This window comes from Tyto alba, unplaced genomic scaffold (assembly GCF_018691265.1).
Source record: "Tyto alba isolate M040663 unplaced genomic scaffold, T.alba_DEE_v4.0 Super-Scaffold_22, whole genome shotgun sequence".
Lineage (NCBI taxonomy): Eukaryota > Metazoa > Chordata > Aves > Strigiformes > Tytonidae > Tyto > Tyto alba.
In genome coordinates this window covers 18,568,718-18,585,601 of record NW_024881296.1, presented here as the reverse complement: position 1 = coordinate 18,585,601, position 16,884 = coordinate 18,568,718, and the positions used below count along the sequence as shown (strand labels likewise).

The window sequence follows — 16,884 nt, the reverse complement described above, 5'->3', positions numbered from 1 at the left end:
TGAGGAGAAGGCTGAGGTACTGAACAACATTTTTGCCTCAGTCTCCGCTGGCAATCTCTCTTCCCACACCTCTCAAGTGGATGGAGTGCAAGATGTGGACTGGGGGAGCAAAGTCCCTCCCACAGTAAAGGAAGATAAGATTCTTGACCACCTGAGGAAACTGAATATAGGTAAGTCTATGGGACCTGATGAGGTGTATCCCAGAGTCCCAAGGCTATTGGCTGATGTAGTTGCCAAGCCACTCTCTGTGACTTTTGAAAAGTCATGGCAGTCAGCTGAAGTCCCTGGTGACTGGAAAAAAAGGAAACACTGCATACATTTTTAAAAAGGGTACAAGGGAGGACCCTGGGAACTACCAACCTGTCAGCCTCACATCTGTGCCTGGGAAGATCATGGAACAGATCCTTCTAGAAGCCATGCCAAGGCACATGGAAGACAGGGAGGTGATTTGAAACAGCCAGCATGGCTTCAACAATGGCAAGTCCTGCCTGACCAACCAAGTGGCCTTCTATGATGGAGTGACTACATCAGGAGACAAGGCATGGCAGGTGCACCCACCTCAACAGACACTCTGCAACACAAGGGAAGAATTACAGCTGTCGTCTATCTGGACTTCTGAAAGGCCTTTGAAATGGTCCCCCACAACATCCTTCTCTCTAAATTGGAGAGAGATGGATTTGATGGATGGACTGTTCAGCGGATGAGGAATTGGTTGGATGGTCACATCCAGAGGGTAGTGGTCAACAGCTCAATGTCCAGATGGAGATTGGTGACAAGTGATGTCCCTCAGGGGTCCATACTGGGACAAGTACTACTTAATATCTTTATCAATGACATAGACAGTGGGATTGAGTGTACCCTCAGCAAGTTTGCCAGTGACACCAAGCTCTGTGGTGCCATTGATGTGTCAGAAGGACAGGATGCCATCCAGAGGGACCTGGACAAGCTCGAGAAGAAGGCCCATGTGAACCTCATGAGATTCAACGAGGCCATGTGCAAGGTCCTGCACATGGGTTGGGGTAATCCCAAGCACAAATATAGGCTTGGGGATGAATGGATTGAGAGCAGCCCAGTGGAGGACTTGGGGGTACTGGTGGATGAAAAGCTGGACATGAGCCACCTATGTGGACTTACAGCCCAGAAGACCAACAGTGTCCTGGGTGCACCAAATAGAAGTGTGGCTAGGAGGTCGAGGGAGGTGATTCTGGCCCTCTACTCCACTCTGGCGAGACCCCACCTGGAGTGCTGTGCCCAGCTTTGGGGACCCCAACATAAGAAGGACATGGACCTTTTGGAGCAGGTCCAGAGGCAGCCACAAAAGTGATCAGAGGGCTGAAGCACCTCTGTTATGAAGAAAGGCTGAGAGAGTTGGGGTTGCTCAGCCTGGAGAAGAGACATCTCTGGGGAGACCTTATGGCAGCCTTTCAGTATTTAAAGTGGGCTTATAAGAAAGACGGGGACAAATTGTTTAGCAGACCCTGTAGCAATAGGACAAGGGGTAACGGTTTTAAACTAAAGGAATGTAGATTCAGACTAGATATAAGGAAGAAGTTTTTTACGATGAGGGTAGTGAAACACTGGAACAGGTTTCCCAGAGAGGTGGTAGATTCCCCACCCCTGGTAACATTCAAGGTCAGGCTGGACAGGGCTCTGAGCAACCTGATCTAGTTGAAGGTGTCTGTACTCATTCCAGGGGTCGTTGGACTAGATGACCTTTAAAGGTCCCTTCTCACCTACACTATTCTATGATTATATTAAGGAGGAAATAATATTTTAGAAATCCATATCTTTTGCTAAAAATCTATGCAACCCTTCATCTAGTTGGGGACGGAATCATGTTTGCTCTGAACTGAGACTAGAAATTACCACAAATCACAGCAAGAGCAGCAGCCAGCAAGACAATTCGAGCTCAACATTAGTGTCACATTTGCTTCCCAGATAGTCATGTCTGCTTCTATGTACCTTCCCTTTACTTATTCCCTTTTCCTAAGGGAGGCGTCAAACCCTCTAGTGTAAGTGGATGTTCTGGGATGAGTGTAATGAGAGAAAAAATTGAGGCTGAAAGGGTTCAAGAAAACTGTTCCAGATACAGACACTGGGAAGAAAGATATTGCTTGCACATATTTAAGAGTCACAATAGAGCACTAAATTAATGGGCTTGTCTGCAGTACGGATAATATTTCTTAAGTACTTTCTTAACATATTTCTTTGATTGGTTGTTTTTAATTGTTAAGACTTTCAGCTAAGATTTTTAACATGTTTCTGCCAACAATCCTTGATTTATGAACTTCATAGCTGTGTATATTAATATTTAGTCTCAAGATGAATCTCTCCTGAAAACATCTTAAACACTCAGTTCATCTCAGAAATATTTTTAAATTCTGTGATTGGCACAAATTACAGAAGAAATGGAAGTGAGCTCTTTGTGTTCATTCCAGTTGGCTTTTATATTCTGCTTTTGCACTCAGTGGCCAACTTGGATTAAAGTTCCAAGTAATCTTAAGAGGAAAAAAAAATAATCCATTTATACTATTTCCCTACTTTTCATGTCTCCCACCAGAACAACCATTAATAGATTAGAAATAAATGAAATTTAAAAATTCAGCCTGACTGCACTTCTGATTAAGAAACAGACAAGCTTTGTTCAGAAACACTCAAGAGAAACTCTTTTATTACACTGTGTAAATTGTTTTGCCCTTCATTTGGAGCAACTGTTAAGCTTTGTCAGCGTGCTTCAGAAAGTCTGATCATACTTTTTTTCTTGGCAAAGGAGGCTGAGGCAGAAGAAAGGATTTTCACAAAATATAAATCTAGATGACTGAATTAATTTTTAGAATTTCTTGTATTTTTCTCACCCCTTTGTTGCCTAGTCAAACAAATACTACAGCATCTTCAGTGCTCAGTGGTGAGAAAAAACACCCCACTGACAACAGCAGTGACAGAACTAGTACTGCACAGCTGCAGGCTCATCTTCGCAATCCCAGATCCTGCCTAGTTTCCTCAGCTGTGGTTAGAATAGTTTTCCAGTTTCTAAGAGTCAGTTTGAAAACCTGATAAGGAAAAAAAAAAAAAAAAAAAAAGCAGCCTGTTTTATTCTTTCTGTTTTTATCAGCCTACAGTGGAAATGGGCACTAAAAGAACAACTCATTAACCACTGTAGCTGGGAGGAAGATGAAGTCATTTCCTAAGATCTAAAACTTCAGTTAATTGGGGAGCTACTGGAAGAAAAATGATGTGGCAGGAGAGGGAATAGGGAGAGTGATTCACTAGGATTCATCCAAGTAGGAAATCAGCAAATATCTTTGAAGAGCTCAAACTCTTCTAAAACACACCACTTAAACAAATAAAACTTAACACTGGCAGCTGTGCCATAACTGATGAGTGTGCAAGTACAAGGGAGTTCATATATGGTATCCTCTTTTCCCAAAACCTTCAATGCTTTCGATGTGACACACAGGAGAAGAAGCTCTTAAACTAAGAGTATGAAAAGCCAAAACGTCCTTGCTATCTGGCCTAACTCCTTAAAGTGACCCACAAGCTACTCCCTGGCAGAGGAGGCATGGTGAGAGCAGCTCTCAAGTGGCAGACGTATGGGAGGAGGGCTCGATGAAGCTCTGACAGGGAGCACCCAGACACCATACTCACACCAGGGGGAAAAGGGACCCTGTGTATCACCCACCAGCAATGTCAGAAGCCACAAACTCTTGTAAATGGAGTTTGTTAATATGTGTGTACAGATGAGTTTGCACACAAAGTACACTGATATAAAGGTTAAACTGTATAGGGGACTCTATTAAAAGGGCGAGAATGATTGGGGAGGCAAAAGAAAAGATTATTCAGACTTGAGCCAAAGGAAAAAACAGAAACAAGAAAAAAAAAAAAATAAAAATCAGTTAATCTCAAATTAAATTCAGCCTCACACTAGTATTCCGAGGGTGACAGCCAGCAGGACTCAAACTGCAAGTTAGCTGGACAACCTGAAAAAATGTACTTACTGGCTGGTATAGAAGGTGATAATTGAAAATGTTGAAAAGTTTATTAAATTCCTACCAAAATGGTAATAAGAGTAGTAAGATGTCCACGACATGCAGTTTATGTTGCATAGTTACAAACAGGATGCACATTCTTCTTTTTTTTTTTTTTTTTTTTTAAACTCTCACAGTTAGTTACAAAATGGTTTGAAAACCAACAACATAAACATAACAATGAAAAAAAATAAATCACATTCCAAAGGATGTTGTACATCACTTGAAATTTAAACTGCTTTACAGCTGAGATTTTTTCAAGTAGCCCTTCTTTTCCTCCTTAAATCCTACAGATTTTATTCATTAAATTATATGACCCAAAATCTACAAATCTACACACTAAATAAAACTCCATGCTTGTTTTCTGTTTCTGCCGACAGTCTGGGTTTTCTGTGTTAAAAATGAGCCCAAGGTTAGAGTGAAATACACACAAATGTACTCGATGTTGTTACATAGTGTTATGACTTCTCTCCACCTCTAAAACTGAAGGGAAGAAAGATAAAATTCCTGCTGTGCCTCAGGAAATCCATATTGAGACACTGTTTCTTGATTGCATGACTAGGCATAAAACCTGCTGTAAACGATCACACGTGCAAATTAATATTTTCACTGTTGCAAACACTTGCTGATATGATTAAAATTTACTTTCCTAGAACATTTGGGACACTAACACTGAGTGGTTAAAAAGGTTTAATTTTTCCCCCAGTATTCAGAAGTCCTGTAACAATGTATGAACAACTGGTAGTAAAAAGAAACAGTATTTTGCTTACTGTGCTATGAGTATTTTGGAACTAAACTAGTATTACCTTTTATTGCATGCATCCTTTTTCTTTTTTTTTTTTTTTTTCTTTTCCATTTTTTAAGGCTACTTCGATACCTGTGAACTGAGCAGCAGCACCAGGGTCTAAACCCAAGCACTGAAACGTTGTCGTCTGCATCATTAAGCTGCTAAAAGTGTATCTGTCATGACTTTGATCAAAGTCAACTCGCTGTCACCCCAAAATAGCCAGGAATGATGTGAGAGTTAGGCAGGGTCTGGCATCATTTCCAGTAGGTAGCTCACATGCCCCCCCAGTTCTGGGGAGAAAGGAGAGCATAAGGTGGATACAGCCCGACCAGGTCATTGACCTTGCCAACAGAAAATTAGCCCTGGACTGTTTGCCCTGCAAGCACAGATGTAACCAGCTCACAGAAACTCAATTACATTTGGAGATACATTTTTATTCACAGGAGCAGCCAGGTGTGTGCTTGAAGTTAAGCATGCCTTTAAGCATTTTCAAAAATAAGCATTCTTCAACTGAGGCTTCATTGTTTCTTATAAAGTAATTGAGACTTTTTTTCTAATTAAAGATACATTCTCATGTCAACCCTGAAGTCTAGCGTCTTAAAAAAAAAATAATAAATAAATAAATAAATAAATAAATAAATAATTGCAAAAATTTCCCCAGCAAAACATTTTTTAAAAATGTGTCAACTGAAAAGATCCTACCTATGCTGGAAATAAACATACAAATAGCAATTCTTATTTTTACTGGAAATGAATGTGACTGAAAGGTGGCTGTTAAAACAAAAAAAAAAAAAAAAAAAAAAAAAAAGAGGTTTCACATTAAAGAAAGAAAAAAGAACAAAAGCTTGATTTCCCCAAAAAGGTGTGAGAGAAAGATGAAGGTCAATTGTGCTGGTAAACTGAAATCACTGTCCCCTGTGAGTTTACCATAAATTTTCATAAACCTAACGTCTCAGCAGCCCAGAAATTATGTTCCTTCAAGTTAGTCCCCAAAAGGCTGGTCTCTGGGAAGGCTGAGGTAGAAAACACTGGAGCAGACAGCTTGGTTAAGAGTTTTACAAAAGATTTAAGAGTTCATCCAAAAGTTTTTAAAACAAGAAACTTGTCTATTTTACTACCAACTACTCTGAGAAGAGTATGCCTCTCTAAGACTACAAGATTTAAGGCGTGGTCTGTGCTCTGCTAAGGGCTCCGACTGCAACAGTACAACTGCCATGCTCGGAGCCTAGGACTGACAATGCCTCAGAAATGCTTAGAAGAAATACAGCCAAAAGAAGCAGCAAATGTCAGAAGCTGGTCTGAGAAACAGAAAAATCAGAAGGCAGGTAATTCGTATTAAGCATCCATGTTTGGGGGTAATACTCTTCCTTCCAAGTGATTTACTTTCTTGAAAATACTCAGCATTTCCATTATGGTTTTCACTTTAGGATCTGAAAGGTCAATAGATATGACAAAATTTCTCTCAGCTGCAGATGATCAGTAGGGCATGACAATATCAGAACAAGCACCAAAGCTCAGTCTGTGACACAGCTGGTGCCAGGGGACTCCAAAACGCTGACTGCAAAGCTACCGCAGGCCAACCACCAGTACCTGACACCATTACTTCCTTCCTCCTTTAGCAAAATTTCTTTCAGAATGAAGAGTTTTATTTTGTAATGTTATGATCTGTAAGGAAAATAGAGCTGACAATAAATATATCAAAGCCTAGCCACTGACTAGAACAGCAGTTACCACAAAACAAACAAACAAACAAAAAAGCAAGCAAACAAAAAAACCAAACCAGGATGTGTTATCTGACTATTGATTCTATGCTTTGAGAAGCTGAGCAACTATTTCAATTTCAGATGTATTTCAGATTGAAGTTATAACCACTTGGTACAAAAGTCTCCTGAGACTTTTTCTGTACTAATTTTTTAGGACTTTTCACAGCGATCTTCAGCAAAAAGCCCACCTTGCTAGCATAGATTATGCGAATCTGCAGCTACCATCAGCTGCCATTTTTTATTTTACTAGACACAAAGCAATAACATAAAATTTAATCTGACCTAGTAATTTCATTGTTCTGTTTCAGTGCGTGTATTTGGTAACTGTAAGTATACTAATTCATTACTGATAGCAATTTAATGTGAGTTTATTGCCAAGTTTGTTTTTTTTGTTTTTTTTAAACCAGCTTTTGATATGGTTGCTATTCTTTTATCCACAGCCTAACTAAATCCTATACTTTATGAAAACTTTTTATTTCACACCAAATTGCAGATTACCCCATGAATTGTCATTACTGAACAAAGGTACGTCCACCAAGCTCTTTAGTTATGGACTAATTCACAGATATGTGAAATGACATAAGAAAACTAAAAGCTCCAAAGTCTTAGTATGTCTTTCAGATACCAAAATATGCTCCAAAGCATCAGATACTTGTATTTTTGCTTGATGTTAATAACCAGGATTGCAAAGCTACCTACAAATGCTTCTAAGGAGAGCAGAAATTGTTTCAGAGCTCCAATGGTACAAGACAAATACAGTCTCTATACATTTTACATGTGTTTCTGAAATGTGTCAAGGAACTACTGCAAAGAATAGCAATTTTGAGATTATGTGCATAATATATAACTGTCTATCACCTAGGGTGTTCTTATATAGTACTTAATCCCTTGTTCTGTATTTGTCAGGGGGTTTTGCCACAAAGTTACTTAATTCTCTTCTGCTTCTGCAATTATTTTTGTGAAATATTTTTATACTACTCAGTATTTCTTAAACTCGTAAGATTACTTAAATCAATCTAATTTAAACTTTCATTGTATGATTCTGGCAGAAAGCACATATACTGAAAAACTATTTTCAGAATTCAGACCATCTTTCTCATAGACCACAAAATACAACTGCTGAATTTTGATGTATTTCCTTGCTTTAACAGACACATCATTCTGTTCCAATCAACACTGACTTGATTGATTTTTTCCCCTAAACAAAACATACATATACACAAGAGAAAAGAATCAGTCAAATAGAATGCTTCTCTAGCTTTCACACACCTACATCCTCCTTTGCTTTTGGGGACTGCAATACTGTGCATTACCACAATGCATAATTGACATCAATAATTTCCAGTCAGGATATAAAACCTACTTTCTCCATTGCCACTGATGATAATGAAAACAACAATTCTATTTTATTTACTCAAAAGAAAACTGTCTTGCTACAGGCCTGAGAAATGTTTTAATACAAATTTTCCTACACTGCATGTTGTTATTGAACATGACTTAATTCTAAAAAGCAAGCATTTTATAAAATGCATTCTTACTTACATCTGTACTTCTCTTCCAGAAGGCCTTTAGAAAGAGACATCAAGCCAATTTTCAGGGACTGCACTCGAATTTTTCCAGTTCGGCCACTGAAATTATAAAGATAAAACAATTTACTACAGTTTAGTATTATTTCATTCCTACTCAAGTCTATTCAAAAATGCAAGAGCATTGGTGAGTTCTACTTCAAATACACTTAAAATCTCAAAACAAATTAACACTACAAATCACATTAAGAGCACTTCCCTTACAGAGCTCAGCTTGCCTTTTAAGTGGTTTAAACGCCAAAGCAGTTTGTATTACTCCAAAAGGGCAGACGTAACTCTGTAATGCTCTCAACTTGATTTAATAATGTGCTGTACACAGAAAAAATACAAGAGCACACAGTAGGAAAGCTTATTACCCGGTGTGAAACACAAGGAGTGCAAAATAAAACCAAGTTTTCATATCACAGTATTCATTCATTTTTTTCCAATCCATTTTTTCCTTTATGTTTAAGATGCTCTGGTATACCTGTGTACCAGGACATAAAAACAGCCAACCACACACTGTAATTAAATTATTTGGAGCTGTTGTTCTGTAAGCAATGTCTTCAGGCTCATCTTGTCCAACATGAAAAAAAAGAAAATGCCCAAACCCCAAAAAACACAGATCAAATTTTAAGCAACTTGAGAACAGGTAAGTAGGTACCAAAGTAAGGGATTTTAAACCTGCAAGACAAACACTGTTTAAAGGGCACTAAAGCATAAACCCAGGATAAATGGAAAAGGACTATATTAAGGTTCAAAAGAACAGTGCAGAAATATATTCTTAAAAGATCTGATGATTTCTTCTTTCAAAGACCAAAAAGCACAACACAATTTGTCTTTATATGAGACATGGCAAAAAAAAAAAAAAAAGATAACAGTAGTTAAACTGTATATACTATACACAACTCCCTGCATTTAAAGTTAGCTGGGTCTTTCAACAGCAAGTAAAATAATACCAAAATTAATATCACCTCAAACATTACTTTGGTCCCTTCTGTCATGCAGAAGTGATATAAACCTTTAATTATTTCTGGAGTGGTTATTAGATATCCCTTTCTGCCTTATCCATTCAACATATGGTCTGCTGTCTGATTTACTTCACAAATGTTGTGCTGAATACAAAATTATTAATTTACTCCTAGGATCTCAGTAAATTAGCTAAGCACCTTACAAATATTAATGCATTTGTCTTCACAACCATCACCTCATCTAGTAAGACCAGACAGCATTATCTTCTCTATTGCACAAGCTGGAACAGAGGCACAAAGAAATTATTGCCAAATTAATCAAAAACACCCATTACTTTTACTGCCTAGTTTGAAAATCAGGACCCAATTTTCCAGAATGTTATAAAAGTGCCACTTATTTTATACATTCAAGTTTAGCTTCAAATTACCTCTTTTTCAATCACAGACACTACATCATTCTGGCATACCTTAACGTGTAAATTGCTCATTTTGCAACCCTGATAAAGTTCTATCCCCATTCTTTCCTGTGGAGGCTTGTCTGTGTTTTAACTTTGTATTCAACAGAAAAACAAAGCTAAACATTCATTTGGGTTTGATTTAACTCAGGACTGACTACAGCATTTGTTTATTAAAGGCAGAAACTCAGAAAAACTTTGCAGCTAAAAGGTCAGGGCACATATGTGGAAGCTTCAGACTTCTCCAGATTTCATCAGACTGCTATGGGAACTGAAAAACTTCCTTCGCACAAAAGTATTTTCTCAGTAAATTACAAAAATAATTAAGAAAGACTGCAATATTATATTTTCCTAAAGAGCAACTAGCTCTTTCTCTTGGGAACTGCTAAATATTAGCACTGAAATTACATATATAGTAAAAAAAGCCCAAAACAAACAAGCAAAAAAAAAAAAAAAACTAAAAAACCACAAAAAACAACAAAACACCAAAACCAGACCAACCTCCTCCCCACGAAACCTATAGACTTCATAGCATTGACACTTCCAATTCAATGGTTTAAGTTTGCCAAGCTTAGAGAGTCACAAAGACACTGAGGTTGGGAGGGACCTCTGGAGATCACCCAGACAAATGCCCCAGCTCAGTCAGGTAGAGCAGGTTTCCCTGCATAATATCTAGTTGGGTTTTGAATATCTTCAAGGATGGAGGCTGCACAGCTTCCCTGGGAAATCTGTATCACTGTTCAATCACACTCACATTAAAAAAAAAAAAAAAAAAAAAAAAATCTTTTCCTGACATGTTTAAGCTGTTTCCTGTGTTTCGACTTCTGTCTCCTGCCTCTTGTCCTGTCACTGGGCACCACTGACAAGAACCAGGCTCCATCTTCTCTACTGCTCCCATTGGGTATTTATGAACATTGATAAGATCCCCCCTGAAACTTCTCCAGATTGAAAAGTCCCATTCTCTCAGCCTCTCCTGATACATCAGATACCCCAAGTCCATAACCACCGGCATGGTACTTCACTGGACTCACTCCAGCTTGTCCACATCCCTTTTGTCCTGGGGAGCCCAGAACTGGACTCAGCACTCCAGATGTGTCTCACCAGTGCTGAGCAGAGGGAAGGATTACCTTTCTCTACCTGCTGGGAGGGCTTTTCTTAATGCAGCCCAGGAGACTGTTGGCCTATTTTGCCACAAATGCATGTTCCTGGCTCATGTTCAACTTGGTCTCCACCAGGACCCCCAGGGTCTTTCCTGAGAAGCTGCTTTCCAGCCAGTCGTCTGCCAGTCTATGCTAGTGTATGGGGTTATTGCTGCTTAGGGAGAAGACTTGGTATTTCCCTTCATTGAACTTGATGAGATTCCTGTTGTCTTTCTCCAGCCTGTAAAGGTGTTTCTGAATGGCAGCACGACCATCTAATTGTACTGTGTGTACAAATATCTAAAAATCAAGGCCTTACAGTGGGAAGGCTCAGGGAAGTTTTTAATGCTTGAATTCATATGAAATTTATGGACCAAGTATTTTGAAAGAAGTGCCAGCACACTATTCAGATTCACTATAGCAATACAAGCATGCTTGTCTTTACAAAATCAATTGATAAGACCACTTTAGCAGCTCAGGTATTTTTTGCTCTGATCCTGAAGGGAAGTCTGAACCATTATACCTCTAGTAACCGGTTTAGAGAAAAGTTGTCCGTTCTCCATCAATACAACAGTGAAAGGCAGTATAAAAATGGCACATTATTGACCTCTGACCTATCTCCAAGTGAAAAATGGCAAAACCATTACAGCTGCTTGTCAGAACCACTTTTCTTGTTTACTAAAGTCCATTTGTCCCTCTGGATATATCTGAGCCCTCTTCCCCCAGGCAATACAAAGTCTAAGGATTCATTGCCCTTATAGTGTGATGTTGACATTGTTCTCCTTCCCCAAATGAACTGGAATTTTATCATTTTAGTGGGAAAAAGGAGAGGAAAGAGAAAGGAGAGGAAGGAATAAATAAAGAAATCCTTGGTTTTATTGGTGACTGTTGTCTCTACATATGCACTAGGCAGGCTCTGGTCTATATGCCTCAGGTACGATCCCACCCTGTTGCACCTTCATCCACTGCCAGTCAGAAGGTGGCACAACTCAGAAATAATTCAACTTCTAAACCTAACAAAATAGGTGTTTAAAAAAAGGTACACGTAATTTCCAGGCATGATAGGAGAGTGTGTTGAAAGCATATAATACAGAGAGGACTAGTTTAGTGGAGAATCAGCTAACTAGATCATTTGGTGAAGGGCATGGGAGGGTACCATGCTGTAAGGGTAGAAAGGCTGGATTGGGACTGGAGCACATACAACTTTGTTACGTAGTTTGGACTCTCCATCCAAGCAGAGAGCAACCATTCATCTGCTTCAGAGATCCAACACAGCTGCAGAGAATATCAAAAAGCTACTTTACATAAAAACTGGTAACTGTCACTACTGTACAATAACATAAGCAAATGAGAAAAAAAAAGGGTAAGCTAGAAACAACTGTACTGTCAGAAAAGAAAGGAAGAATGCTTTTATCCTATATGTTATGACAGGAGATTCTGGAACTACAGGATGCAGAAGAGGAGATGGGGGGAAGAACAGGTAACACTGATAACAGGGGCAAGAGACACTAGCCATGCCTCATGAGTTCCCTTGATAATCTTCTAAAAACAGAACTCCAAACAAATGAAACAACTATGATCCCAACCTCACCACGTCAGGCACAAGCTGTGTGGAGCACTTGGGAATCACATAATATAGTTTAGCGCTACTTGGCCACAGGAACACCTCAGCTGCAAAACAGTGTGCTAAATCCTAAAACTAACATATCTGTTTGTTCAAACACCTAGGAAATTCAATGACAGACATTATGGCAGGGTTAAAATTATCTGAAGGTATGTCTTTCCAGGAAAATGAGTTTAGTAAACTTTCCAAAAACTTTCCATAATCATGCAACCATCTTATGCAAATTTTATTCCTGTCTCTAAGTAGCATCCTAACACAGAGTTAGGACCCAAAGATTCTTTAATGGGCAAACACAGTCTACACCATAGTCAAAACAGAGGCCTGTGACACCTGCAAATTATAAATGTACTAATCAGGATACAATTAATATTAGATTGTTGAATATAAGTGTACAAAACTATTGTTTAGCATCATTGGTATGCAAGTATTCTGTAGCACTGTCATGGCATAGCCAGACATAATATATAAACAATTTACCTATGTGAACAATGTGAACACCAAAGGGACAAACAGTGACAGACACAGCTGCACACAGGAGTTATCCAGATACCAAAAAGTTGCCAGACAAAGGATAAGATTAAGTGTAAGAAATTGCAAACAGAAATGCACAACTAGGACAACTGAGAAATCAACAGAAGATAAGATAAGCAATATCAAGTCCAGAGGAACCCTATGTCCCCCAAGGATGGGGGGCAAAAGCATCAGGCACTAGCAAGGAAAACTGGAGAAAAAAGATGAGCCCACTTCAGTTCAGACTTCTCTTGTCAAAGAGCTCTCAAGCCTAGTCAACATTGACACTGTGAGTAAGGACTACCAAGGACTGTATCTATCAGCTATCTACATAACCCAGCAACAGAAGGCAGCAGCCTGTTAGATCTCTCAGGGTCTCCACAAATGTCTCCTTGATAAAGCACAGAGGAGTCAGACGAAGGAGCTCATTTTCCTGCCCTACAGAGGGCCATGTCCTTTGTAGGGTGCTTCTTACTGCTATCAGAGCCTGCTCAGCTGCTCCCACAGAGTCCTCTCTGAATCAAGACATCAACACAGGGAAGGCAACTGGAGTACATGCAGAAAATTTCCGTCAGCTACCATCAAAACCAGGGCATAAAGTTAAGGCTGACTGAGCAGGTCTCTCATCCTTCTCATTTCTCAGAAGTTCAGATTTTGCTGAAATTAACACACTGGTAAGGCCTGGGACATTAACACAGCCTGGTGTTAGAATTTGCCAGGTAAATAATAAACAAGAAAGTTGTAATTCTTCAGGGGAAGACTGGGCCATAGAGAATGATCATGAAAGACAGCTTTGATCATATGGAAAACGTTATTAAGTGTCATACTATAGATAAACTTCCTAAAGTAAAGCACCAATGAAATACAATTTAAAAGAAGGCATTATCAAAAGTATCCTAACATCAAAAAATCCAAGAAAATTTAGAAGTTGAAATACAAAATAGCAGATAAACATTGCATGACATTAAAACTGCATGTAGAAGTTTATGGGTAATTCTGATTGAAATAATGAGTCATCAACCACAATTACCACACATATTCTATATTATGTATGACAGACTTTAAAATATCCGAGACAACTCATTTCAAGGGGTGTTAAGCTATTCCATTAGTACTGAAAGATATCAGTCCATTTCATATAAATAATGTTTGGAGATTTTAACAAATTTGGCAATATATAGTCCAGAAAAATAACAGCTGGCTATTGCTTTTGGATGATTTAAAGACAGGCCTGACAAATTATTTAATAGAGAAAACAATTTCCTTCACAGCTCTTATTGTAAAATGCAATGCATTTATTTTTAATTTTATTAAAAAAACAAAACCAAAAAACCCACAAAAAACCCAAACAACTCTGGACTAACCGAAAGAAGGAACTTTAAGTTTGGAAAATGTTTATAGGGGAGATGTTGCTGCCTTGAACAACCTTTGAGTCCTTGAAGAAGTCACCAAGTAAATTTAATGTTTCTCTCCCCTACTCAGCTTGAAGAATGAATCATTCTTGATGTGTCAGAAAATGCCAGAACACAACTGACTTTTTCTAAAAATAAATTGGTTCTTTTTAAGTGCCAAAGACATCTGTAGGTAAGTCTGAAGAACTACTCAGTTTGCCATCAATCTGTGAATCAGTAATTAAATCTCAGGTTAATAGCATGCAACTAACAGATGCTTTTTGTAGGGAGTTTAATGATTTGAAACATTGTATATGTATAACAGCAACACAATAAACAATGGAAATGCCAAGACACAAATTAGCTCTTTCCTAAAGGCCAATTAAAAATCCAAAACTAAAAACCAGCATAAAATTGGTGCCTGTTCTTTCAGTACTTCTTTTTTTCCCTGAAGTGTATTTGAAACAAGAGCAAGGAAACACACTGTAAATGGTAATTTTATCTCAGAGAACTTTCAGCCTCCATTTTTCAAAGTTTGACTGAAGATTGAAGTCTTTCATCAGCTTGAAGAATTATCTACACTAAAGCTTTCAACATAATAATCAAGGGGAAACAGGAGCAACAAGAAGCATTATTGAAAGAAAGGTTTGTTGCTTACTACATGCATTTTAAATATCAACAGGTCAAACAACTGACTTTTAACTGAAGTTAGGAAGCAAAGGTAAGCTGAAGAAAATAGAATGGATTTATGATGAATCTGAAAAATCCCCCAAATAACGAGTAACTACCGAAAATTCCCTGACATTATTAAGTCTCTTATTCTAAGTAACCAATAACATTTGAGTCAAGCAACCCACTTGATCTACTGCTCTATTTGCAAGCAATGTGTTTATTCACCCACAGTATAGAGCTCTGCAAAATAAAAATAGTTGCAGGAAGAAGACCCAGTCATTATTTGATGGGCTCCAATTTTCCAGCAGCGATGATCAGGATTCCAACTAACAGAAATGTCACAATATTTAACAGCAATATTCGAAGGCCAAAGCATAAGTAGTCAGCACATAAGTGATAGATGGTTGTAATTAGTCTGTTCCCTCCCTCCCCACTATCACGATATTTAAAATAAAAATAAAATAAAATAAAATAAACCAAAATAAAGTAAAATAAAATATCCACAATGTTTAAGAGTACTGGTGTGTAGTCCTCTGGGGAGAAAATAAGAAAAAAGCTATGAACTGTTAGAATTTGGCACTGATTAAGTGATAATGCATACATCAAGTAGCAGCTCTCTCTTGCCAAGTGAGGTATAAGAACTGCTATCATTATTCAAGAAATACTTTTGTTCTTTCCATCCTCAAATGGGGAGAAACAACAGAAAATTGGTAACCAACCTCTTGTAGCTTAGAAATTCTGATGTGTAACTGTGTGTATTACTCTGAACTAAAGCATATATTCAATTAGACACACTGAAGTGACCATGCCATGTATTGCATTACTGTGTCTTTAGTCTGCTCCAGGAGTCCCGAAATGCCTTTGCTCAAGCAATGTAGGGATATACATTATAGGGAATGGAAGAATTGATGGAAACCAAGACTCTTCCCAGTTTTTACTGGAGAAGGGAGATGAGAATAGTGAACACCACTAAGAAAAATGAGAAACAGACTCATGACTCAAAAGCAGAACTACATAAAAACATACTGATTGTAGGTCATGCAGGGTGACATAGTGCAGGGCAGCACAGAGAGGTCAGAGTCCGATGTTCAGAAGAAAAAGGTGTCTGGAGCTCAGAAAGGACTGGACAAAACCACAAGGAGCTGCTGGAGGGGAGCTTTTCGTGTCCTCTGAGACTCTATGCTCTCTCTGGAAATAGTGGATGTGCATTTAAATAAACCTACAAGTTCTTACTGTAAGCATCCTGAAACATTCCTGAGGCAAACTCACAATCCACCGGGGAAACCCGGCTTTGCTGCCAGAACCAGGGCAGGTGGATCACATAGTACCAGCTCCCAGAATCGATGCAAGGCAGGAGCTGTGCCTGCTGAAAGTGAGCCAGGAGCAGGAGACCGCTGACCCTCTGGAACCAGACAGGCTTTAGTGCTGGGATCAGAGCCACCACCACTCAACAGAGGATTCAGGGCAGGGAGCTCAGCCAGGATTATGGCATGCAAATAACTAAGTGTAAAATAATTAATAAAACTGTCCCCACCTGTGGCAGAAATAGAATCTGGTATGAATGGCAAACAATCTGGGAAATTTGGAACATTCACAGTAGGAACACAGCTAAAGCAGCATATCTAGTTCTCTACTCACATATCCATTTATTGAAATCCTTTCAGTGTTTCCTTGGTGGTAGTATAAAAGCAATGTAAGGGTAGTTCACTGTATCTGAGCAGGACAGCATAACAAATATCTGATTGCAAACAACTGCACTTTCATTACTGAGTCAAAAATATCAAAACATATAACTTTCTATTAAAGACCTTCTTAAGGCTTTATAATTTTTCTGTTATCATAGACATTTCCTCAAGAAAGTAACTCAGAAAAAATATACAAGTCTTCTAAGTCTAGCATTTTTTATGTGCAAAAATTACCAATTCTGTCTCCATGGTTTATAATTTGTTAACACAACATTAAATTCCTGGGGTACACACTGT

General features: G+C 38.5%; 1 protein-coding gene across 7 annotated transcripts in view; it reads right to left on the bottom strand.

Moving 5' to 3' along the window:
- The window catches only part of UTRN (utrophin), a 387,073-nt gene that overhangs the window by 43,193 nt on the left and 326,996 nt on the right, over positions 1-16,884 (bottom strand). For all 7 annotated transcript variants that reach the window (XM_042795633.1, XM_042795636.1, XM_042795635.1 and 4 more), the window contains one exon: positions 8,118-8,203. In XM_042795633.1, the coding sequence (XP_042651567.1) occupies positions 8,118-8,203 (86 nt within the window). The remainder of the gene's footprint in view (positions 1-8,117; positions 8,204-16,884) is intronic.